Source organism: Barbatula barbatula, assembly GCF_947034865.1.
Source record: "Barbatula barbatula genome assembly, chromosome: 3".
Taxonomy (NCBI): domain Eukaryota; kingdom Metazoa; phylum Chordata; class Actinopteri; order Cypriniformes; family Nemacheilidae; genus Barbatula; species Barbatula barbatula.
Window position 1 is genome coordinate 5,930,246 of NC_136764.1, and position 25,457 is coordinate 5,955,702.

A 25,457-nucleotide genomic window follows, 5' to 3' on the forward strand; every position below is an offset into this window, starting at 1 on the left:
CAATTTATACCAATGCATTATACGGTTCAAAATTGTGCCCCATTTTACATTGTTTTATGCACGGGCCAGTCAGCTTGATTCAGACATTTCTAGCAAAACCAACTATTAATGATGTTGAACTTTGCTTAAATAACGACTTGATAAATTGTCACTGCGTGAGATAATTGTTTGAAGTAAATAGGATTTTACTTTGGCGGTGCGCGCTCTCGTGACGTGAGAAACAGTTCTGCGCGCGTCCCCGTGAATGAGGAAATATGGCGGCGCTCACGCCTCTCAGTCAGGTAAAACCTTTAAAAGTTCACTTTTTGTTCAAATACGAAATGCTTTTCATCGCAAATGTCTAATTTACGAACGCAGGCTACGGCAGATGCCATTCATTTGTGTCAAGGTGTAAAAACAGCCCACGACGAGTTGTCGGGTGACTTTTCATGTCGGACGGTCGCAATAATCATTTATTTAAGCGAATGTTTGCCGTTTATTTGCATTTTCGACCCGTTATACACTTGCACGTGTCCAGTGACTGTATCCTGGCGGATTTGCCTTCGTCTAGGTCTCAGTTTTCTAACTTTTCGTCTCTCGATGACAGCTGTTGGTACTGCACAGCCGTATAGTTGTCAGCATGTAATAATACTTAAGCAGTTCATTAATAAAATCAATAAATCGGACTGCATTTTGTTTCATTTGCAGTCGGTTTGTTTACGGTTTCAATAACAGGTGCGTTTTCATCGTGTGACGTCACTGCAATACCCAGCCCTCCTCCCCCCTCATAATAAAGTCATAATATTTATGAGTTATTAGCTTAACTGCTTTGGCCATAATCACAGTGGAAAATAACGAATAAAGTTGCTTGGCAAATGTTTACATGTCATGTTTGTCACGTGTCTTTTCCTGTTTCTTTCATTATTTGAATGTTCCATTTTTTCTGTATAAGGTTTTGTGTCTTAATGTTATCCATAAAGCTGCTTCTCCACAATAAGCACTGCGAATAGTGGCAGATCATATGTAAAACAGGTTCATACTGTATTAACTGTGTAATTTGGAGATTTTTCATAAAGAAAAACACAAAAAATGCCCCTGACTGTCTGTATATATCATGCCATTTTCTGTAGGTGTCATATGTTCTTATACACAATGTTATTGACAGGGTCACATGGCAGGTCGATCATATTAATCTTTCTATCTTTCTCTAATGACATTTCGTTTGTTTATGCAGTTACCAAGTGGAAATGCTTCGTATGAGAACTTCTACAGACAGGTAAAGTCACTTTATCAAACAAGCTTAAACACTGCTATTTGAATACAAATGTTGGCCTATGTTAGACCCATGCTGATCATATACAGCTTTAAGAAAGAACAGATCGCTCCAAAAAAAACATCAGATCACTCTGTGATAATGTAAAATATTCCTTTTTGTTTTATTCGGTTCTGCCAAATTAAAATAGAAAACTGGATGTGAATTAAAGTCAAAAGTGTGTGTTAATTTTGGCCACGTGCTTCCCATCATTGGCAGTATTTGGTATTAGATCTCTTATATGTATGACGGGTTGATGCAGGTCGATCCTGGAAACACAGGGAAGGTTGGCGCTGCAGAGGCCGCTCAGATCTTGAAGAAATCGGGACTTTCAGACAGCACGCTTGGTCAGGTGGGAGTCAGGACAAAACCATTGCCTCTTATGTCGAGGTTCAGTGCTGTGAACTGATTTCCTGCTTTTTTTCACTCTTTACAGATTTGGGACTTGTCAGATCCAGAGAGAAAAGGTTACCTTGATAAACGGGTGAATACGGTCGCTTCTTATCATATTCCACACAGTTGCTTAATTTCACACTGTAGAGATGGACGAGAATGGCTCCCCTCTGGCCGAGCCTGGTTTTACCCAAGATCCTTTTCTCATGCTTTTCTGATCAATAAATCAATTCTATATAGTGGGGTGTTTTTCAATGTGAAGTTTATGTAAAGGCCTCTCCACAGATTACATGATTGTAGCCCAATTTTATCCCCGATTGTTGTAGGACATCGTAGTAAATCGTAAACGACCTGGGGCATCGAGACGCGAGATGCAATGGTGTCGTCTCATATAGTTCGCCATAGTATATGACAATCAACCCTGCTCCTGTGAGGTCGCACGACATCACGACAGAAAGAAAAAATGTCCAGGTCGCTCACGGAAGCTGTGACGCTGTAGCGATGTTGACCAATAGAAGCACGGCAGCTCTTCCGTACAGAACATTCGAACAAGTCAAAGTGCAGGAGAGACAGTGGTGTTGGTGCTGCTAGGTGGGACGATGCAATGGAGGAAAAGTTCGTCGTGTTATCGCAACAGTACTCCTGTCTGTACGATGTTTCCTCCATGGATCTTTTCCAGTACAAAACACGCTGCTTCAATTCCCATATCTATAGTTTATTTTTATACCGCAGCCGCTTCTTTCCGAAAGTCACTATAGTAGCGCCTACTCAATGACATCACACATCGTAAAAGACGAAAATCTGTTCTCGTCGGGAGGACAAGCATCGTCCGCCATTGTTTCTTGTGAACGACGTGTCAAGATTTGCCAAGTCAAAATCGCACATTTGACACCGTGACGTCATAACAGATGAAAAAATGGTGTAATCTGGAGAGGCCATAAAGGTGCTCTGTGAGAAACGCACTGCATAAAACAAATCTGAATTGAATGGGGTCATGCAATTAAATACTCTTCCATTGTGATCTTTGAATTGTTCTATTAATATTTCATATCAGCTCTTCGTTTATTTGTAAGATTAAACCCTGAGCAAACGTTGCCAAAGGTTCATGGTTGTGTCCGATAAAATGAATGAAAGACAAGCAGAATAATACAGTGACCTCATTACAGCAGCATGATACACTGTAAACACGAAGTGCACAAAGTAGCTGATTTAGTTTTCAAGTCTACTCATCTAAATCTAAAATGTACTGAATTTCAACATGAAAGGGTTTCTTCAATGCTTTGAGGCTGGTGGCGGCAGCTCAAGGTGGAAGTGAGGTCAATCTGAACAGTTTGAACAGAAACGTCTCTTCACCTGTTCCTACATTTGTGAGTATCAACAATTTATGAATTTGATATAAAAAGCTTTGTAAAGATACACTTGCGTGTCACATATCAAATCACTGTAAGCCACCTGAATGCCGTAACGCTCTTGTTTACACATAGACAGTTTAACATAGTGCTGCTTTGTTCCGCATATTCTAGTCACTTCAAGTGATTCATGCAAATGTTATGTACACGTACAAGGATATGGTTTTTATTTTTTTAGAGAGATGCTGGCAGTCCTTCTCTAAACATCACAACATCTGCTGGTGACTCCAGCTGGGCAGTAAAGGTACAACATTTCTGAAATAAAACAATCCAAAATTAGATATTGCGTGGATAAGGGTTTAAATAATCTCAGATTGTCTTTGTCCCCAGCTGTTAGATAAAGCAAAGTATGATGGGATATTTGAGAGCCTCTCTCCGGTTGGTGGGCTGCTGTCGGGTGATAAAGTTAAACCGGTTCTCATGAACTCAAACCTGCCTCTCGATGTGCTTGGAAGGGTAAATATACCTTTTAAGTGTAGTATTTCGTCGTAATAACTTCCTAAAATGAAGTACATGGAAAGTCACTTTTTATTGCTTTGTTATAGATTTGGGATCTCAGTGATATTGACAGAGATGGACACTTGGATAAAGATGAGTTTGCTGTGGTGAGCATCGCACTCACAATTTTTGACCTGTTGCCAAAACGATCTCGCATCATTTGCTGTCCTCCCCAGGTGATGCACCTGGTATATACAGCCAGAGAGAAGGAGCCTGTGCCAACCGCCCTCCCTCCATCCCTCATCCCTCCATCCAAACGGAAAAAGATTCCGGGCGCCCTCCCGGGATCGGTTCCTGTTCTGCCCTCCAGTCCGTTTCTCCTGAAGGAGAGCCTGCGGCCCATCCATCCCATGGGCAGCAGCCCAAATCTGTCTCCATCAAACTCATTCAAGAGCTCCACCCCAACACCACCCCTGCAGCCGCAAATGCACACACAGGTGAAGAGCTGTCACGCTTGGGTTGTCAAACTTGTACATCTTGATGTTAAAGTAATGATACAGGTCTTACCGCATTCCTCTGAGCCACTGACGCCATTGTGACTGCGGTGCCTCTTTTCTTAGCGTTTAACACATTGTGTGTATTTGTGTTTCCTACGTGAGCTGATTTTAAAGGGGGAATCGTGTTAGCGCTGTTTCTGTGTCGCTAATGATGCTCACAAAACCACCGAAACATTGTGGCTGTTAAGATTTGAATTATAAAACATACAATTCGGTAACACAAAAAATGATCATTATAAAGATAATTGTGTTCTCATAATTATGACATAGGATTTAATTATGTATGTATTTTATTGCTTTTTCTGCTGAACTTCTCAAAGCCAAAACGCACTAGTAAAATTATTATTAATTATTTTCACACATATAAATCGAATAAACAATTCGATGTTATACTAGATGTTCTCAAAGGAAAACATTTATTGACAGAATATTCAATGAAGAAATACAAATAAAAAGGAAGAAATTACAAAGATAATAACATTAAGTTAGATTTTTTGTATAGAAACACATCTACTAGTACCTTTTAAATGGCTAGCAAGTTAACAAATTACTTAATATTTTACTAGTTACAAATGTAAAATTCACTTGTCACGCTGTGTACACGACTTTTCCGTCTCATTACAGAGACAGGTAATTTTCCACATTTAAACACGTATAATGGTCTATTAAAATATAATTCATTAATGACTTAATATTATGTATGATTAATAAAAACTCGCAAAGGCATCAGGGCTTTGCTTGTTTTTAGCAAAACATGCTATGAGATTGACCGTTTTACATAGTTACGGTAATAAAGCTGTTTTTTGTAAAATAATTTAAATAAAATGGTGTTATACTGTCGGTAAAAGGTTTGAAATGAATGCCTTTAAACTGGTTTAAAACAATATATAGGGAATGTGTTGATACAAGTGTTTTTAAGAAAATCATGGTTGACATCTTGAAAGCAAGGTTTTGTGAGAATCCCCCAAAAATAGGCCAGAGATAAGAGTAGGTTAACACGTTAGCATCAGTTAATATATATAGGTTATGAATTAGTAGGATTTCATAATGCAACCACAGCGCTTATGTATATCATACCTATTGTACCCTACACGTGTGTTTGGCAGGCCTCCTCTGAGCACTGGGTAGTGCCGGCGGATGACAGAGATCAATATGAGGAAATCTTTGACTTGGCAGACTCTGACTTTGATGGTCTGGTTGGAGGAGGTGAGGTGAAGGACATCTTCATTAACTCTGGCCTGCCACAGAGCGTCCTGGCACACATATGGTGAGACGGCGGTCTATTGAGAGCGTGTTCACGCAGTTCACAGGTGGAAGCATCATGTGGCCTGTTGTTGTTTGCGTGCAGGGCTCTGGCTGACACTAGGAGCGCAGGCAAACTTACTAAAGAGCAGTTCTGCCTGGCTATGTTTCTCATTCATGAGAGGGTGAAAGGTGTGGATCCTCCTCGGAGTCTGACCCCTGACATGATCCCACCTTCAGAGAGAGGAGCTGCCAACACGTCTGTGAGTAAACAACACTCTGAAATATGATCGCAGATGCACACGCATCAGATAATGCTCATTGATGTCAGTCTTTCACGTGTGATTGGATGGCTGGATGTTTGTAGCAGGTGCACGCAGGATGTCAGAAGCAATGAGCTCAGTGGAAACTTTATAATACATCAGTCTGTCAGTACTGCAATACACTCGCTTCTGTTTCCTCTCCATTTTCTGGTCTGCTTCAGGTTCTGTCTGGATTCACATCATCGGGCGGATCTGAATTGGCTCCGTTTTCCAGTCTGAACAGGGTAAGAGATTCAGACGCCACTCGTGTCGTCTGTCTTGTGGCCGTGAGCTGCGTTAATTGAGTTTCTACTTATAATGCTTTAAAATTACTTTCAAGAAATCGTTCTTTGAAGAACACTGTGTTGACTTCTGCAAACATGAATCATTGTTCACAACCCATTGAGCTGATTTAAAGAGATCTTTTTAGATCGTTTTTGTCATATACAGGTTTTGAATGACATGAGCGTGAATGCATGATGACAGAATTGTCATTTTTGTGTGAACTATCCTGAACTATTTCTAAATTGGTCACTGTGGCTTAGTGGTTTCATCATGGCGCTAGCAACGCCTTGGTCATGGGTTCAATCCCAGGGATTACACATACTTAGAAACTAATGTGTAGTATAATGCAATGTAAGTCGCTTTGGATAAAAGTGTCTGCCAAATGCATAAATGTAAATGTCATGTAAATAAAAAAAGACTTATTTAGTGGGAGCGGGACCTGACTACCTTGGGATAAAAGAAATACGTTTTGTCGGAGATAGAGAATGTTTTTGACGTTATGTTATGTCTTGGTGAAGCACATGAACAGCAGGAAAGCGTGTTAAAGAGGATCAAGTTCTATTTCATGTTGCCAGCCAGTGAAATCGCCATCTAGTGTTCAAGAAGAGATATTACACTATTATATACATCTAGAAGACATGATTGAACAATCTCTTACATAACATGATGTTTTTCCAGGACAGCGGCTCTTATGCTGGCTTGGTTGAGCTGACAGGAAACAAGGAACTCGATGACATCAGCAAGCAGATCTCACAGCTGCAAAGGTAAGAGATAGACTACAAGAGAGAGAGATTGAGCTTTGTTTTAATATTATACTCTGCACTGGGGGTGTCACTATATGCTGGTATTGACAATAACCGTGATATTACAGGCTTTCCTGTAGCTCGGTGGTTAGAGCATGGCGCTAGCAACGCCAAGTTTGTGGGTTTGATCCAGGGATTGCACATAAAAGCGTCTGCCAAATGCATAAATGTGTTAATTTGCACATATTGTAATATTGAAAACTATTCAGCACCCATTTGGAGAGTCCAAATGAGACCCCAAACCTTCTCTCTGCCAACAAAATTAACTAAATGAAAGATGAACTTGATTGATTGCGTCATGTTTTGTGTTTTTTTTGTTTTTCTTCTTTTATGTCATAGTGAAAAAGGCACTTTAGAGGCTGAAATAAGGCAGAAGGAGGATGGTCTGCGACAGAAGAACGGTGAAGTCCAGGTGAGGCTGTTAGTCAGTGAACACCCACAAGTCACCCTGAGTCAAGTGCTTAAAGTATAAAAGATTTTTAACAGCACATAGTGACCACAGGATGTTAACCTCTGCCAAAAGAGTATCGTAAAGAAAGTTTTCCTTTAATATAAATTTTCATTCATATGAAGGAAATGTGTCATTTTATTGTCACTTAAATATATGGTAACCTGTAGAATTGTGCTGTGAATGTCATGAACAGGAGGTGCAGAGAGAACTGGAGCGAGAGAACATCGGCCTTCAGGATCTGGAGCACCAGAAGCGAGACGCTCAGGACCGACTCCATGACATGAAACAGCAGAGATCCAAACTGGAGACCACGCTGGACGAGACCAAGAGCAGATGGCAAGAGGAAAATGCCAAGGTTAGATTGATGGGGATACAATGTTAATACATTCATTTAAGCTTTTACAATGAAGGAACAGAAACAAAAAAGTTGAGTTGATCAGACTTCGCTCTGCTTGTGTAGATCTCATCTCTGCAGGCTCAGATCTCATCGCAGGAGTCCGATGTGCAGATGCAGGAGAAGGAGGTGAACCGAACGAAGATGGACCTCTACTGTATGGAGCAGGAGGAGAAACAGCTGGAGGACGGTCTGCATGCTGGCAAAACCAAACTTGACAGCATCATCAAACTTCTGAAAACATCACAGGACGAGATGGACCAGGTCTTTTACACGCACATGTAACAATGAGGTGTTATCGAAATAGTTGAAAATGTGACTTGTTGTGTTAGACAATGTTAGTGATACAAAGTTGCGATTTCATTAATTGCAAGGCGTAAAAACATGTGATGTGACTCTTTACCGTGATTGTCATCTCGTTCCTGCAGACACGCAGCGAGCTCAGTGAGATTCAGGAGGCACAACGAGATCTCAATAAAACCATCGAGCGCTGCACCAAAGCTCTCAACGAAAGTGTGACTAGTCTGGCCGAGCTCGACCAAATGATCGCTGAGGAAAGCGGCAGCACGGATGATAAGGTGGGTTTGTACACAAAATACATTCTGAGGTATACTATAGTTTGACTCGACAAAAAAAGCTCTAAGTGAATTCCAATTATGGTCTTGTGCACAGCTCTGTTAATAAAACAGACATTTTATTTACTCTCCCTTCCAACCATCCGGCGCCATTATGGTATGGGACACGGCCACTTTTTGTCCCACAGGTAGTCCCGACCTCACTTATCTCTGTTTCACAAGCAGAACATTTAGATAACGGAAGAGTTGTAAACAGTGTTTCATGTAATGTGGATTATTGACAGTGCACTTCCTTCCTGTAATGAATATCCGTCTTAAATGACGTGTGTTAGACGGCTTGGGCGGAGCAGCTGTTAACTCCTCCCCTTCAAAACGCAACCGCTTTTTTAATACATCCAATCTATTTTTCTTAGTAGAAATTCAATTTCACATTTGGAAATGCGTCAAAATACAGAAGTAAAAACGCTCGTAATTTCCAGTTCACAGGGACTTTAAAATCAGAAAAACAGTCTCAGAAATGGTCTCTTCATTTTTCTGCACCTGTATGTCACAATTAGTGCTTTTATATTGATCATAACCTGAAATCATGAAACTTATTTGATTACGATGGAAATTTTCATCACGTCATACAAATTGAATGTTGTTTTTTACACATTTGACGTAGGATCGCCTTTTCTGTAGCTCAGCTTTCCATAGTCCGGTCGAAGAAAAACACACCACACAACATTTACTTTAGAGTAAATTTACTCGTGTTATTGTTGGTGTAATTGCACCACACACTGGCCTACTGTGAAACAGCTCATGTCTTCCTCAAAAGAGAGTCTCCTCTGACATCAGACGCTCCTGTCGCCCCTGGCACAGGAAATGAGGACGCAGCCCACCGACGCGTAAAGCTTCACGTCGGCCTTCTCATTACAATGATAATATTTTCCAAGCACTCAGAAGAGCGGGGCAAACATGACCTGAATGATGTGTGTGTTTCAGGAGTCGTCTCTGGTTAAGTCCAGGATGGCCATGTTTAACAGCAGCGCCTCTCAAAACCAGAACACAGACCCGTTCCAGAGTGAAGACCCCTTCAAAAGTGACCCCTTCAGTAAAGGTGGGCTTCTGTGAATGAAAGATGTAATGGACCACTTAAATGCTGCTTTTAGACCCTAACAGCCCCAGATCCCCAAGTTTCTTAACTGATTCGTGTGAAATTGATTCAGTTGATTCGTGTAAACGATTCACTGTGTGGGTCCTGACTCACCAGTTCTTCTAAATGTCTGAATTGATTCATGTCAAATTGATTCTGTTGATTCTTGTTTTGTTGTGATCGATTCACTTCTATGGTGCTTTTTTAGACCCTGACAGCCCCAGTCCTCCTAAGTTTCTTAACTGATTCATGTGAAATTGATTCAGATGGTTCATGTTTCTTTTTATTGATTCTCTTGTATGTTTCATTTTAGAAACTGACAGCTCAGTCCTCTAAAGTTTTTGTGTTTGAAACATGGTTAACGAAACGATTTATGTCAAATGTATTCGGTTGATTCATGTTTATTGTGATGGATTCATATCTTACATAAGGGAAAACTCTGCTTGTTTACTTGCGTGTCCTTTTGAATAACTACATATTTGCCAAGACTGAAAATCACTTTCACCCCAATTGTTTTGATATTTATATACTGTTGCACATTTATAAGCGGAATGTGGAGATGATGGACATTCTTCTTCTCTAGCTGATCCGTTTGGAGGAGATCCGTTCCAGCAGAGCGACCTGTTCAATGATCCGTTCACAAACTCGGATCCATTTGCTGAAAGATCCCCAAGCAACTTCAAGGTACAAACAAAACCTTCCAGAAATCTAGAACGAAAACGAGCTTATGCTTATTTATTTAGTTTTAAATGTTGATATTGTTCTGTGGCATGCATTGATCAAAGTATGATCCAGGTTTACTTCATACTACGACATGACTTTTTTAACGTAAACCCATAAAGACTCAAGCGTTTTCTCTAGAGAACTTCTTGCACATAGCCACATGTGAGCTGTATTTTTGGGCGGTGTGGTGAGACATGTCTTACTGTACATTGGCAGGAGTCACTGTTGCTCTGTCATTCCCATGATGCCTTGGGAGAATGTGGTTTGTTATTCATCTCCTTCTTTCTCACACGTCTTTCTCAGGCCATCTCCTACAGAAGAAACGGCAGCCAGACGTCTGTGAGTCCCAAACCTAAAGACTCAGGTATGATGTTCATTCGGTGGGGTTAAAAAGCTGTCCATTGTCATGAAATTGGACGAAAAGACTTGTAAGGACATATGAGGGCTCATTTCCTGAACTAAACTCATTCACAATACACTGTTGTTATGGATGGTTGCCAGGGTATTACTGTGCCGTTGCTAGGGTCATCAAATCTCTTGTGTTTATTCTCAAATCAAATTTGAGGTTCATTGATGTCTGTAGCATAAGTGGTCAAATCTGCAGTGCAAAAAACAGGAAGTAATATAAGATTGTTTTTGCTTTTACGAAGACGTAGTCCCACCCTCTGACAGCAATGTTTTGAAAGTCGGCGATGGGTCAGTATGCTTTTCTCGGCTTTACAGGCCGAGATAGTTACGAACATTTCAACATTTAATCATAAAACATGACACACATCAGTTTGAAGACAATCCTGTGAGCGGACGTTGTTAGCTTTTATATTTTAGATAAATGGAGAGTAGAAGAGAAGTCATGTTTGAGGAAGCTGGCAGGGATAGAGACAGAAGAGCTTGCACAACCCGTGCCAACATCTACCCGAGCGCTTCAACCACACCAGCCGCAAACAACGAAGACAAGACAAAATGAGCTTGTTTATGTCCAGATTGGGACCACTGCTCTGCAGAGATCACATTTAGATTCAAGATTCGAAAAGCTTTATTGACACGATAAACTGATTACACCTTTAACTGAAATGAAACGCCGACGATGAAAATGAAAAGCAGTTGTGTCAGGGATGAAGTGCAACCACATAGCCACTCTATAGCAATGATCTGGCAACCCACCCTGAACAACACACAATTACAGTAGTAAACAATGATGCACAAAATATCTGTGACATGGATAAAAGGGTCTGCTTAATGACTCGATGTAAATGTAATGCTGTTAAAGAAATGAGTTGTTTCTGCATTCATAAAATGTGATATTATTAGAATAAAAATAGTATTTTTAAAACATAAATGCTGTTGGCGAATTTTAACCGATTGACAGCACTAAAATAAGCAAGTAAAAAATAGTGTATGTTAAATTCACTATACGTGTGCAATTAATCGCAGTTAATGCACAGAAAAGGTATGTATATACATACATACATACATACATATATATATATATATACTGTATATATTAGCGCTGTCAAAAGATACAAAATTTAATTGTGATTAAAAATGAAATAACAGTTGAATTTTTTAGATGTGTAGGAATGATATATTAAACGTCACATTTAAAGAAATCTTGGCAACCTCACACGTTCACTGTAAATGCTGCGACATACAGAAATATACCTGAATAAGAAATATACAGAACAAATTTGTTTAAATCAAGGACAGATACACGTTTCATACTTTATTTTTAACAGGTAGTGGTCAGCAATTTATATCTGCAGCACCTCAACATTTCCTGTGGCGTGGTTCTATTAATAGTGCTTTAACGTACACGTTTAGCTTCAGGTTTTCCAAAAATACTCCCGCTAGAACAGGGAACGCTTTGTGGCTAAACCCAACGGAAAAGTCTGAATGTCAGCGCAGCTGGAACCCAGACAACTCTCTCTCGTTCGTGTTTCTTTCTCACACCACGTCTGCTGTACAAGGTAAACAGGTAAGTTGTTTTTGCCCGTCCCGTCAGAGGAAGCAGGGTTAATTCATGAGAAACGCGCAGACTGACGCGCTCCTTAAATAACGCTTTTTACGGGAACACAAGCGTGTGTGTTGAGAACTGTTAGTGGTCTGACACTTACAGCAGCGGACTGGAGGAAAGCTCACACACGTTGGACTAGCTCAGCTTTCCTGCTGTCACAGCAAACACACTGTAGTTTCTCTTTTTCTTACCATATTCATAAAGTCACAATTTAGCCATTCCAGCTATGAATTATTTCAATTCTGAAACCTTTGTTGGAAGTATTTTTATAAGATTAGACCCTCGGGCAACATGATTAAACAATTATCTTATTTACACAACGGCAACAAAAATGACAAGGATGTCTGTCAGGATGTAATAAAGACTCGCATGACCGTGCCAGTTAATTGTGGAAGGTCGAAGTGTGTCAAAACCAAAAATCCATCGTTCCCACCAGAATTAATGTCGTTTTCTTGAAGACTTTTATTAAGAATCACACATTTATCAGTAGGGGATATGACATAAGTATTGCAAAGAGGGAAAGTGACGTTATGGGACATGGGTCATTTTAGACATTAATGCGTAGAACCGGAGACATTCAAAGTAGTGGAATTATTGTACAAGACAACTAATGTGATCTTCAAAACTTCAATATAGCATTCGCTATTCTGAGATATGTGTAGATTGAAACTGTGCTGCAAGAACCGGCCGAATGTACACGAGCGCAAACAGAGAACGCTGTCATTATCTCATCAGAAACATACGTCACGCCGCAGATGGAAAACAAACTGAAAGTCATGGAAACACTCACCACGCGGAGGCCACACGCTGAAAATAGCACCTGCGTTCTATACACGGTGACGGAGTTCAAATGTTGGGATTCATTATTATTAGTGTTGTGTTAGGAAATGTTTCCATACGATCATTTGCTTGTTTGTGCTCTCACAAAAGTTGCCAAAACATTTACACAAGACTTGACAAGAAATATACATCACAATAACAACAACAACAACAACAATGTGGTATTAAAATAAGGTGCTTGGTGAAGAGCAACAAGAAAAATAATACAATATTTAATCTCTCTCTCTCTCTCTCGTGAACAGATCCATTTGCTGCATCAGACCCATTCAGCAGCAACACGTTCGGAGGGAAGAGTGGCTTTGCAGACTTTTCTCAAATGTCAAAGGTGTGTGAGGGCACAAACATGACATTGTCATGTCAACAATGAGTCATTATTAACAGTTTTGCTGAATTTATAGTAACAAATCTATGCTGCATACTATTTCACATACTTTTTAAAACTTAGTATACATGTATGGGGTTTAAAATAGAAATCGCATAGTGTGACTGCACTAGGGCTGAACGATTCATTGCATTTGCGATTATATTGCGTCATGGTGAAACGCCATTTTCTAATCGACAAGACTGCGATTAATTATAATTCCATTTTAAAGGTTACTACCATCTCAAAAGCATTAAAAATGCATGGAAAATGCACGGCATTGTCTCCTTTTCCTCAAAGTGCTCTCTCGTGGTGACTTGACTGCCTGCGAGTGAAGAGAGCGCGGTGCACCTCATTCCCGTCTCTATTTCAGTGTGCCTGCCGCGCATCTTTATTTGAACCATGAGCCGGCTGAAGTGCACATTGCACTACATGCGTGCCATGACTGCGATCTCTATCCAAGCTTGTTTCACGCACGTCTGCATTTACAGTACTGAATTTGCACATTGACCTGTTGTACAATGGCCTCATGCGCGACAGGACATGGCACTGTGGAGACTGTAGCGTAAAAGAGCAACACCGCGTCAGTTGTGTGGAGCTGCTTTGTGTGGATGATGCTGTGCATTGTCAGGTAATGTGTGTGCTAACATTAATGCTACCTTAAGGGGAGAGACTACTAACATCATGCGGCAGCACTTACACAATAATAAAAGGCAATAAGACAAGTAAAAATATTAACTATTAATATATGTATTATTTATTTAAAGATTGTCTAGTAAGTTAACAGACAGGGTTTAAGTGTATATCATATGTTTATTACAGTGACTCTACATTATCAAATTACTGAGTGTGGTAAAGCCAAAGATTTGTGTTATATTTAAGTAATCTTAATTAACTTTGTCAGTGCTTTATGTCATGATAATTATGACATCACAAATCAAATATAACAAATCATGTAATATATTAGTATGATTGGGGTAGTTCGATAAAAAATATGTCAATCAATTCATGCATCAACTAATATCATCTTAAGCCTGGCCTATAGTTTAAGGTAAATCTGTCTAATACTGCGTTGGTTACCATGATTTATAGATTTTCTTTATTAAATAATACAGATAAGGTACTTATAAATAATCGCATATTAAATCGCAATCGCAATATTGATCGCAATATAATCGCAATTCGATTATTTATCAAAATCGTTCAGCCCTTAACTGTACTTACTGAATTGAAATAAGTACCTACTTATCGACCGTTTAAACATTACAATCTGTGGCCACGTACACACTGCATCGGTTGTCACTTTACCTTTTAGTGATTAATCCTGTTCTGTACACACACACCAAACACTCCACACATTTTCGGGAGTGGCAACCGCATTTACAGAAATTTCACGCAGTGTGTACGGAACCGAACTGGACAACTAGTTGTTAGTGACGTATTTAAACGTGAATTAGAGATGCGTGTGCCTTTTCTGTACACACAGTCCAAGAAAGTCATATGAAAAGATGTGGTTACTGTTTCAGGTGTTTTGAGCCAGTTTGTTGGTAAAGTGACTGTGTTGCCAGATATTTGAGGTGAAAATCAGCAATCAGGGATAAGCCCCAAACAAACCTAAAAAATCTACATATTTTATATGCGATTAGACCCAAATAACGCTACACAGAACTGTCAGCTTTATTAACTAAGTATCCATAGCTCCATGAACGATGACCAGAACAAACGTTTAAAAATATGAGAACATGGCAACACTGTGAGAGCGCTAAGAGGAACACCCCTCCGACGACAAACAAAACACACTGCATCCAAAATCGCCTACTTCCATACTATATAGTAGGCGAAAATGAGTCATGAATAGTGTGTCCGAAACCTCAGTTTGCCAAAAAACTGCTGGCGAGGAACACCCGGATGGTCTATTACTTCCGCCGGGATTCGTGAGGGATCGGATGGCCACCTAGGAAACAACAGTCAAATTTCAAAAGTTAATCACATAAATATAGCAGAAAACTTTAATCCGTTTTAAATGCAAGTGCCAATAAATGAATTTCTCGTGACGGTCACGTGTAAGTCGTTGTTAATGCGTCTTATGTCAAAGAGCATACGGGTCACGTGACCATAAAACATGGCGGATGCAGTATGTCCGAAATGTATTCATACTACTCTCACACATACTATACAGAACGTACTGTTTTAACGGCCGATAGGTAGGTACTTATTCAAATTCAGTACGTACTCTCACAGGATGCTCAGCCAGCGTCTCTCTTAGCGGTACATTAGGTTAAATGTGGAACATGACCAATATTTACTGGAAACAACATACCAAACAGGTTTAACTCTTGAGCTTCATGTTTCCTTACTGCTGAGTAATTCCCGCTCTGTACACACATGGAACGATCGTTTAGTTCATTCACTCCTCCATTTAAATGCGGTTGTCACTCCCAAAACTTTGCAGTGTGTACGTGGCCTATATAGTGTGAGCGGGAGTAGTATGAATACATCATTTGCGACATATAGCATCCACCATGCTCTTTCACCTATGACGTATTAACAAAACTTGTACCTAGGCGTTGATAAAACCATAATTTAGTGACGTGAAATTAATTTATCGTTACTTGCATTTGAAAATGGATATCCGTCTTAAAGTTTGACCGTTGCTCGGCTCCCATGGCATCATGGGATAGAGCAGTGTTCATCCAATGTAGACTCACAAAATGTCAGTGGAAGCAGAAGACCATCTGGGCATTTCTCATTTTGGTTTTTTGGCATTTTCAGACACATAATTGGTGACTTATTACTTATTTTTGCCGACTGTAATGTATGGAAGTAGGCAATGTCGGATGCAGGGAGGGAGTCTCGGAAAGCTTACTGTTGAATGTTTAGCTTGCTGTTTGCGCCTTGTAGTGTGTTGATGCAGTTATCTGTGTTCTGTCACAAGGGGTCAAGCTTGGAACCGATAGGTCGAAAGCCGACGTACCCTCTGCCACCCCCGAAAAAACCTGGACTACTGAGACCAGCACCACCCCCTTACGGTGAGTAAAACCCATGCGAGCACGAATGGTTGTGTGTTTATGATGTAGTGTCTCATGTTAACACATAAAGTTAAAGCCTTGTGGCTTGGAAAAAAAAATCACAATATAGTGTCTGTTTCCCGTGGACTATAAACGTGATTTTTCATAACGCCAAAAAAGTTTAATATTTACCGCAGCGTTTAGCTCCTCATTAAGTCTTCGTTTTAAACATTTTCACTTCTCTACCGCATTACCCAACTGCACATTGCACATTTCACAACGTGCCAACACACACACAGTATTATAATCTGATAATAGAAAGTGATAACACTTCCCTATTTTAGAGATATCGAAACGCTTGAGTGTGTGTTGTGAGAGAGCGCTGTTAGAGGAAAGATAGGCGTCTTCTGATCGAGTCAGCGCTGCGTTACGGCGTCAACCCTTTTAATGACTTACTGATTAAAAACATGAAGACGGAGAAGAAATGGTCACGTCTTTCCAAATCCGTGTAATTTTCTTCCTTGATTCAATTTCTCAATTTGTTTACTTGGAATGGAAGTCAAAGGGGTTTGAAACGATGTGAGGACGTGTGAGAGCACACAGAACGTTTCTTTAAACATGATAAACAGAAGCCGATTATCATCCTTCTATTGATTTTCACATCTATATATATTTTTGCCCTGAAGTATTGAAGTGTGTATATAAGGGTGTATTTCTCAGAAGAGATGCTCCTGTTTATATTTGTGTGTACACGCAAGCTGGCGTTCGCGTGTGATCGTGTCTGTTCGTGAGAAAGTCTGTTTGTGTTTTCTCACATGTGCCTATGTGTACACACGGCCTTGTATGTGTGTGTGTGTGTTTGCAGGGTTTTCTCCACACACACACACACACATATCTTTATCACACAGCACTCAAACCGGTTGACCTGCAGCCACATCCAGAATGACGTCTCTACGCGTCCACCTTCCTGAATCGCATCATCAAAGTTGTGTGTGTGTGAGAGTCTGAACTGTGAATCAGTGTTTCCTCCGGTGTTATCTGTGGTCTGGAGGTCACACCAGAGACGGGCACTTGTGGCTGAGTGGATTAACCCTCCAGAACCAGAGTAAATATCTCGGCATGAAGTCTTGTCATCCTGCTGACATGTCAGTTCATGAACATAAGCTCTGGTGATCATTGGAGCATCTTCTTTGAAAGATTCCAGTGATGCAAACGTTGGTAAATTTACACAACTCGGATGAAACAGTGGAGGTTAAAAGTAATGTCTGGAGGGCGTATCTTTGTTTTGAATATTTGCTTTTAATGCCCCTCAGGTTCAAAATATGAAGGATATGGTGGGAGAAGATACATCTTTACATTAACATTTACATTTCAATCTTGGTTTAAGGATTTATTAAAAACTATATTTGGCAAACCACAGCATAACAGGTAACATTTAATATATAGAAAAGCTAAAATCTTACAGACCACGACGAAATGATTCAAACGAGAATTATTCAATTGGAGTTTTGTATATTGCCTTTTTTGTTTTGACTACAACAGTCATTTCCCCGGCTCTTAACTCGATCAGTTTAGCTCGTGTGTTTTGTCATTCTCTTGCCAAAGATCTATACACACAACAACGTGCATACAACATATTTAAAGCAGCTTTCATAATATATTTAAATCAATGTCAAATGGGTTTGTTTTTCCTTATGGGACATCACTTTTGATCCGCCACCTGAACTCGGAAACACTTGTCAGTTTGTTTCCAGAGTGGCAATCCGGGCTCAGTTTGTCTAAAGTCACCTTTAATGTGTTTACATTGGGCATTCAGCAGGTCTATCCCAATAGTTCACCTTTATCATTAGATGTTTACACTACTAATTCATGTGCGTGTGTGTGTGTGTGGTGCAGGGCATTGTTTAGTGTTGTTTGTGCTGTGTTTATGACTATAACAGGCGGTGCGAGGGCATGGGTGTGGCGCTGCTGCTGGTTTCACTACTCCTAACTCTGACTTCAGAAAAAAACACACTCTTCCTCTTGATGGCACAAGAAGGTTGAGCGGTAGTGAGAGAGAGAGAGAGAGAGAGAGTTCCTCTTAAGTTTGTGGTTCACACCCTTGAAGTGAACACTAGAGTTCCCACGGGTGGCTAAATGTGTTCATGCCAAGCTGTCACTTAAATACAGAAGGTTTCCATTCTCTCTGACCCGTTCGTAACCTTTCATCTCAAACTCTGTTTTCCTTATCCACATTGATTTTCAATGTAAAAAAGTTTAGACCTCAACTTAAAATGAGGTACAACCGGGGTCAGAAATGAACTTTTGCATTAGGGGCAGAAACCTCCAGTGGCATTTTTTGTAATTGCCTTATTAAACGTTAATGCATTGTCTTTTACTGTATGTCAAATACTTAAATTGAATCAGTTAATTCAGGAAAAATGCAAAATAAGTATGATAATGTTTTAGGATATAATTTAACATTCATATAGTACATGGCTCAAGGTTTCAGGTTGGTCTAATAGTAGTTATCAAGTACATGAATGAAATAATATAATATAACGCTTTAACGGCTCACACAACACTGCAAATCTCTAAAGCACGATTCGATCTAAACACTGCAATGACCATTTATTCATGTTCAATTTTGTTTCATATTCCATCATAATCGTAACAATTATAAAACACTTGGTTTTATTTAGCGGGGGCCCCTTAACACAAATTTTGGGGGCATTTTGGTTCTTCTTGGTGGCATACTTGCCACAAGCCCTTGTTATTCTCTGAGCCGGGATGCTTCGGGTTTAAGAGGTTTGAGATGTTTTTTCATTTTCCTATAAAAATTATTGTTTTTCTTCTTGACAGGTTTCTTTAGATTTACCCTTTTATAATATGTTTTATTTGCACCTATTTTTCTCAATCGGGCTTTCATATGTTGCTGTGTAGTTTCTTTATTTTGGAAATTATTGAAGTTAGTGAATACGTTTTGCCCATATTGCCCAAATTATATGATTATGGCAACATATATTTTAGCATAAACTCTTTTTTTAAATCATTGGCAGCAACTATTATAGCAAATAATCAAGTTCTACAAATTCTGTCTGATTTAAAACCACTTTTTCTTTTAACAACAAATTTTTCCCGTATTGAAAAAAACTGCTTACTAATAACCTTTTCATTGTTGGTTTGACGTTTCCGTTGTCATCTTTGCTTTCTTCACCACTATTTCAGGAAAGACTTCAGCTGTTACGGGTTCAGTCGCTCATAGTCGACCGCTTGGTGGTCCGACCACTCAAAAAACGCATGCGGACCGAGGATCCATGTCCTCGTCCACATCGGTTGGGTCTACGACTAACCCGTCTTCAACCCTTAAAGACTTTAGATCTGTAAGTCCAGTATAGATTAGTCTCTGCGTCCATGTGTCGCTAGTTTCTCTTATCGCAGTGTCGTACATTGAACTCCGCCTCTTTCTGCTTGTAGCTCTAGCTGCATCCGCTGCTGGCTGTTATTAGCTTTACCTTTTTTAGTTTGGCTTTCGCTCTCCCGGTCACGTTTGGCTTCTTGAGGCGTTTTAAGACACGGCAACATTTCCTCTGCAGATTGCTCCATCCTCTAGCATGTCAAGTCTCATGTCAGAATCACGCTTTGCTTTGCAAACATTAAAGTGATCGTTCACAGCCTCATGTCATTGCAAACACATAAGTCTGACTCTAATCAGACGGTAAAGGAGAAGCTGTAAAAAGTTCATTCGACTCGTGCACTGTATTGTACATCTTCTCCGTCATAGTTCTCAGAAGCATCTCATCAGTCTCGTCTCAACGTGTCATATGATGTAAATGACATTTGAGGGCTACTCTCGAGATTGTTTTAAGGAACACATTTTGGTCAATTCGAATGCCATTTTGGCTCAGTGTTTTTTTTTACTCACCATGTTTTTTTTGGTTAAGCTAAACTAGTTCAGAAACCAGTCGTTTAGATATATTGAGTCCTGCAGATCATTTATAATTAAAAACCTAATAAGCCCTTTAACCTTGTTCGGTTGAATTAAATGCATTTTTTATGAAAATAATACAACCAGTAATATGCAATTTATTATTTCTGGCTTTAGCATAGAAAAATATGTGCGCAGATTAGATTTAAACATCAAATAGGCACCATGTGCTAATTCACTTATAATATAACTTCTGACAGTTTGGGTTTTGTCTGTAACGAGGTTATAGGGTTCATGTGACACGGCTAAACGAATTTTATTGTTTGCTTTAGATGTAATACAATGTGTAAACACCATTTCATTTCCACATACCGTGCATGTTTGTATCTCCTCTTTGCTCCGCCTCTCTGAAACGCGCAGATTTTTTGCAAAGCTCATCGCTCTGAAAAGCGACCTGTGCTATGATTGGTCGAATACTGCAAGCATGTGACGTTAATGTAACGTCTCTTATCATATTTGGAACAACAGCTTCCAAAGCAATTGTACTGACAGGGCGGTCTTAGTCAAGTCACACCACGAACTGATGTAGATTTGTGGGGGGGTGGTCACACGAGGCGTTTCAGGCAATGCATCTTTTGTTCCGACACTTCAATTTTTGCAATTATACATGTCTTATACATGCATGGGCAACTTATGACACACCAAAGACACAGAAAAACACGTATACGCCCCATATGACCCCATTAAGAATTATCCACATTGAACAAAAATGTATAATAACTAAAAGCTTTAATTTCTGATGTTTTAAAATATTAAACAAATGTAACATGTGGATAATATTTGCAAAGTTATGACAATATGAATACAGTTAAAACTCTATCGTAAAAAACGCTTAAAACAATATTTTTCTTTAGCATCAGGTGTATTTCTCAAACATCGGGGTCATCTTAAAACAAAAACAACCCATGTAACATGCTTTATCTCTTCGGAAAAGCGACCAAATGAAACGGATGAAGTCGAAATAGTACTAGAGGGACATTTCGAAACACACATCAGTTTTATCTCGGGCACGTGTCCCTGTCCTGTCGCTTGATTTTAATCATTGATTTCTTTATTCAGAAATCCACGTACATTAAACACTTCCAGCACAAAAACGTGAGGTTCTCGTGGTCAAAACAAGAACGCTTTGGGTCTTGGAAGTTGGTGAAGTGACCTTACTTACACAGCCTGCTAATACGACCTCAGAATGACACTTTGGTCTAGAAAAGTGAGAAGCATTTACCAAAGCTCTTCCTGTTTTTTACAGCAAACTGCTTTCACCACAGTGCCACGGTTACATGACATTATTAAATTATTTTTAAATTCATACAATGCATCGATTTCAGGGTATTTTCTAGTAGCCACTCGGTCAGTATGACATTTTGCTTTTGCACATATTCATCGCGGAACCTTATAAGACCAAATCAAAATAAAAATGAAATGCTTATATGTGTATTTCTCAGCGTTTGCATGAGCGTGACGTGCCGTTTGACGTGCTGCTGTTTTGCATGAACTTTGCGCTTTGTATGAGATGCTTTCTTGTGTCTTTAGTCTTGTGCTGTAATTTTTCTTTCTCTCAGGGTCAGAGCACACGACGGTAAGGTAAAACAAAGGTCTGAAGACCACATCTGAGCCATCTGCATGTGTTTGTGTTAAACCAACTCACACCTGCTCCACCCTCCTGGCGTACACACAGATCCATTTCACAAATCTCTCTGAGAAATCAGACGAAATATTGACACGCTTCAAAACATCCTCGGCAAATGTAAACCCCAGTCCCTCAACCACAGGGTGAAAGTGGAAAGCTTGACAGAGTGCAGCCCAGATGGATATCTTAAATATTGTTTGGTTCATTCTGTTAAGATCAAGACCAATATCTTTATTTATATTTTAATCAAATGTAAACGTGTGGGTGTTGTTGCACTAGAAATAACAAATATCAAAGCAAGTTTTATTTATTTTAAAGCACATGAACACTTTTAAAGTAAGGAGATTTGGGGAGGGGGGCTTGAAATGATATAACAATAGACATAATTTTCACTGGACACTCAAAGGAATAGTTAAACAAAAAATGACAGTTCTGTCATCGTTTCTTCACCAGAAAACAAAAGAAGATATTTTGAAGAACAGTCTGACAACATTGAACCCCATTGACTTTCATTGCATGAGCACAAAACCACAGAGACATTTCTCTTTTGTGTTCCACTGAAGAACGAGTCGCATGCCGATTTACAAACACATGAGGGGGAATAAATGATGACCGAATTAACATTTTTGGCTGAACTATTTCTTTAAATCACACTTCAATTCCATTACATTTTAAAAATACAAACAAATGCGGCTAAAGGTTTTCTGAAGTGTCTCACACACGTTTACTCGCACTCAATTTTGCGTCTTTGTTTCCTAATTTTAAACCCTACAATCTTTATAATACACTTGCATATTTTGTTATCTAATGCAATAACATTAATACTTTACATTCCCAAGGTGCTTTTTGGCTCCACCATATACTTTTAGTCACGATACCTTTATTAAATAAATCAGTATGTTTCTTTAAGATCTCATAAAGGAGATTTTCAGTAATGCTTTATTCAGATCACTGTGTTTTGGGTCACTGGTTTGTTTTACATTTGTCTGGAGCTTCACAACTTCTATGCTTTGAATCACTTGTTCTGCAGCCGTAAATATGATCTCAGTCTGTTTTGTGTCAGATGTCACATTAGATAATGTGCACTCTTTCTCCAGATTACTTGTGCATGTGTTTGTTTCATTGCTGTTTATGTCATTGTGATCTTATGCGGCCAACGACTAAGGTGGGATGTTTATAAAATGGCGACGCTTTTGCCGGGGATAAAAATATGAATCTATAAATGATGAACAACATGGTAATGATAACGGGCAAACCTTTTGTATGTTTTTCTGTGAATCGGTTCAAACTGACGTTTTAATGGAAAAACTGATGGATTCTGTTTACTAACATAAATATTGTCAATGAATAACATCAAGAATTTATTGAATTACCTTTCATAGTTGTAGCTCTATCGACCCAGTCCTGCGTGTAATCTTATGCCGTGTATTTGCATGTGTGACGTTTGAAGTTGTTTTATTTGTGGTTCAGTTCGGAAGTGAATCGCAGCAGCTCGAGTGGGCCAAGCGAGAGAGTCAGAAAGAGGAGGCGGCGCGTATCCGGATGCTCCGCCTACAGGAACAGCAGGACCTGGAGTTGGCGCTCGCCCTCAGTCGAGCTGATATGCCCAGAACATGAAGGACCTTTAATGAGACGACATACCAAAGCCGATTTGATATACCTCAAGCCCTTCACCACGTCAATCAGGTTTGCCTCACTCATCATGATGTCATCCAACCATCGGCACTCAATAGACTCAAAAATACTCTGAACCTGAACGTGACGTCTAAACACATTCATTCCTCAGAACAAAACTCTCCAAATGAATTCACATTATCCTGCGGTCAGTCCTCTGTTTTCATATCTTCAGCTTCTGGGTTATGTTTTAGTTTGCTACAATCTCCTGAATCAGTTCGTGAAGCTGCATTTTTTTCTGTAGTTTAATTTAGATGACACTAAACCACACAAACCGCTGTTGAAAGGTCTCAGCGCTGACTCTGCTTCACAGCTCTTCAAGCTAATTCATCTTTGTTTGTGTTTTTAAATGGTTGGGAAAGCATATTTGATCAAGAGACAAAACCTTTCACTGTGTTATGCATTCATATATTTATTGTTTTTGCGGAGAATACCGAACAACGATTTGTAGGATATGGATTGTTTATATTATAAGTTTGGGTGTCCGTTAAGATTTTTCCTTTTATCACGTGAAGATTGTATTGAAGTTTAATGATTTATTTCCCTGTTGGAAAGGTAAGACTTTTAAAAGTTGTATTAAATGTCACACATATTTATCTGAATATAAATTTCTCATTTTGGGGTTAAAAATATTAAGTTATATACATGTTTCATTTTATTATTGTTTATAAAGACTCGACTGATAGTATAAAACAGTAACAGGTTTTGCATAAGGAAAATGAAGACAACCAAGCAAATTCCTTTATTTTATTTTGTTGTGATGTGTGTTCTTATTGCAAAGTGTCGTTATGCTCATTTTTATGTTTTGTCTGGACGGACCTATCCCTCGTACTACATGACATTGGAGTAATAAATATTTTGAAGGGGACCACGTGCTAACCCAATCTGCGTCTTCGTTTTCTTTATGCATGATTCAGAATATTACCTTTCTAGACCGAAACAATGTTTTCCACCAACATGATCTGGAAGCAGCCAAACGTTTAACATCAGAGATCACATACGTTTTAAAATCGTTTGCCCCCAGCGTCAATGGTTGCCAAAACAGTGCGACTGTTTGTAGACGCATACAGACAGGATGTTTTATGCACCTGTTTCACATCAATGGGGATCTTTAAACATCTCATATCCAGTGCTCATTCTCAACTCTTCAGCGTGTAGTTTGCAGGGAACTATGTGCTTTTGATCTAATAGAACAGACATTCGTTTTTTCTTGCCAAAGAAGAACCATTTGCTCAATTGGTAGAGCGCTGTGCTAGCAACACAAAGGTCATAGGTTTGATTTCAAGGAACAAAAATGCACACTTTGGATAAATGCATTTGCAAAGTGCTTAAAAACAAACGTAAAACTGCACATTCAGCCCATTTTACGATGTGCACGATCCGTGAGATTATTTGGGGGGTACGGTGATCTCTCTTTCTGTTTGTGCTGGATCTGTTTGTGTTGAGGGTGAAACGGAGTCTTTGGAAAGATTGCCATCTAAGTGTGAAAATCTTTTAACAGACGCATGAATTTGACTTCTGGGTATGTTAATTAGCCCCAATTGGAATAACAGGAAATTCCTCGGCGAGTTTTCGTGTAGCGACGGCTGGTGAAAGAGCTGATTTTAAGACGGACCAATGAGAACAGATCGGGTGACTGAAACATAAAGCTCGTTTGTGTTTATTTTCATCCTATCGCTCACCTACCCTTTAACCGTCCACACGTGCTGGTCATTTAGAGAACGGTTGCCAGACATTCTTGTCTAGATTTGGGACGTCATTTCGTTTTCACCCAAATATGACAATTCTCATATGGAATTGACTCAACCTTGTGCCGTCCCACATGTGACCTCCTTTGTTCATTGGAACACAAACGAATAAATGCATTAAACTGTAAGGAATAAAGTAATCCAAGTCTAGTGGGTTAATACATGGTTTTAATACAAAATATATATATTTTTTTTTTAAGTTTAACATGCAGATCAACGTTGT

General features: G+C 39.4%; 1 protein-coding gene across 4 annotated transcripts; it reads left to right on the plus strand.

The window, feature by feature from the left end:
• The first annotated feature begins 167 nt into the window (after window positions 1-167).
• On the plus strand, window positions 168-24,370 carry eps15l1b (epidermal growth factor receptor pathway substrate 15-like 1b). 4 transcript variants are annotated; one of them, XM_079451871.1, is made up of 24 exons: window positions 203-281; window positions 1,214-1,255; window positions 1,554-1,643; window positions 1,728-1,775; window positions 2,950-3,051; window positions 3,272-3,337; window positions 3,424-3,549; window positions 3,639-3,698; window positions 3,768-4,028; window positions 5,195-5,355; window positions 5,437-5,593; window positions 5,815-5,877; window positions 6,596-6,681; window positions 7,060-7,132; window positions 7,365-7,526; window positions 7,632-7,829; window positions 7,994-8,143; window positions 9,125-9,239; window positions 9,859-9,959; window positions 10,302-10,362; window positions 13,092-13,174; window positions 16,146-16,239; window positions 19,426-19,580; window positions 23,283-24,370. In XM_079451871.1, exons 1-24 carry the CDS (start codon window positions 255-257, stop codon window positions 23,427-23,429), a joined length of 2,628 nt encoding a protein of 875 aa, XP_079307997.1. In that variant the 5' UTR covers window positions 203-254; the 3' UTR covers window positions 23,430-24,370. The 4 variants fall into 4 exon arrangements, with proteins under 4 accessions (XP_079308000.1, XP_079307997.1, XP_079307998.1 ...); XM_079451872.1 differs by lacking the exon at window positions 19,426-19,580 and adding an exon at window positions 21,745-21,766; XM_079451873.1 differs by lacking the exon at window positions 19,426-19,580 and adding an exon at window positions 21,745-21,761.
• Window positions 24,371-25,457: the final 1,087 nt, after the last annotated feature.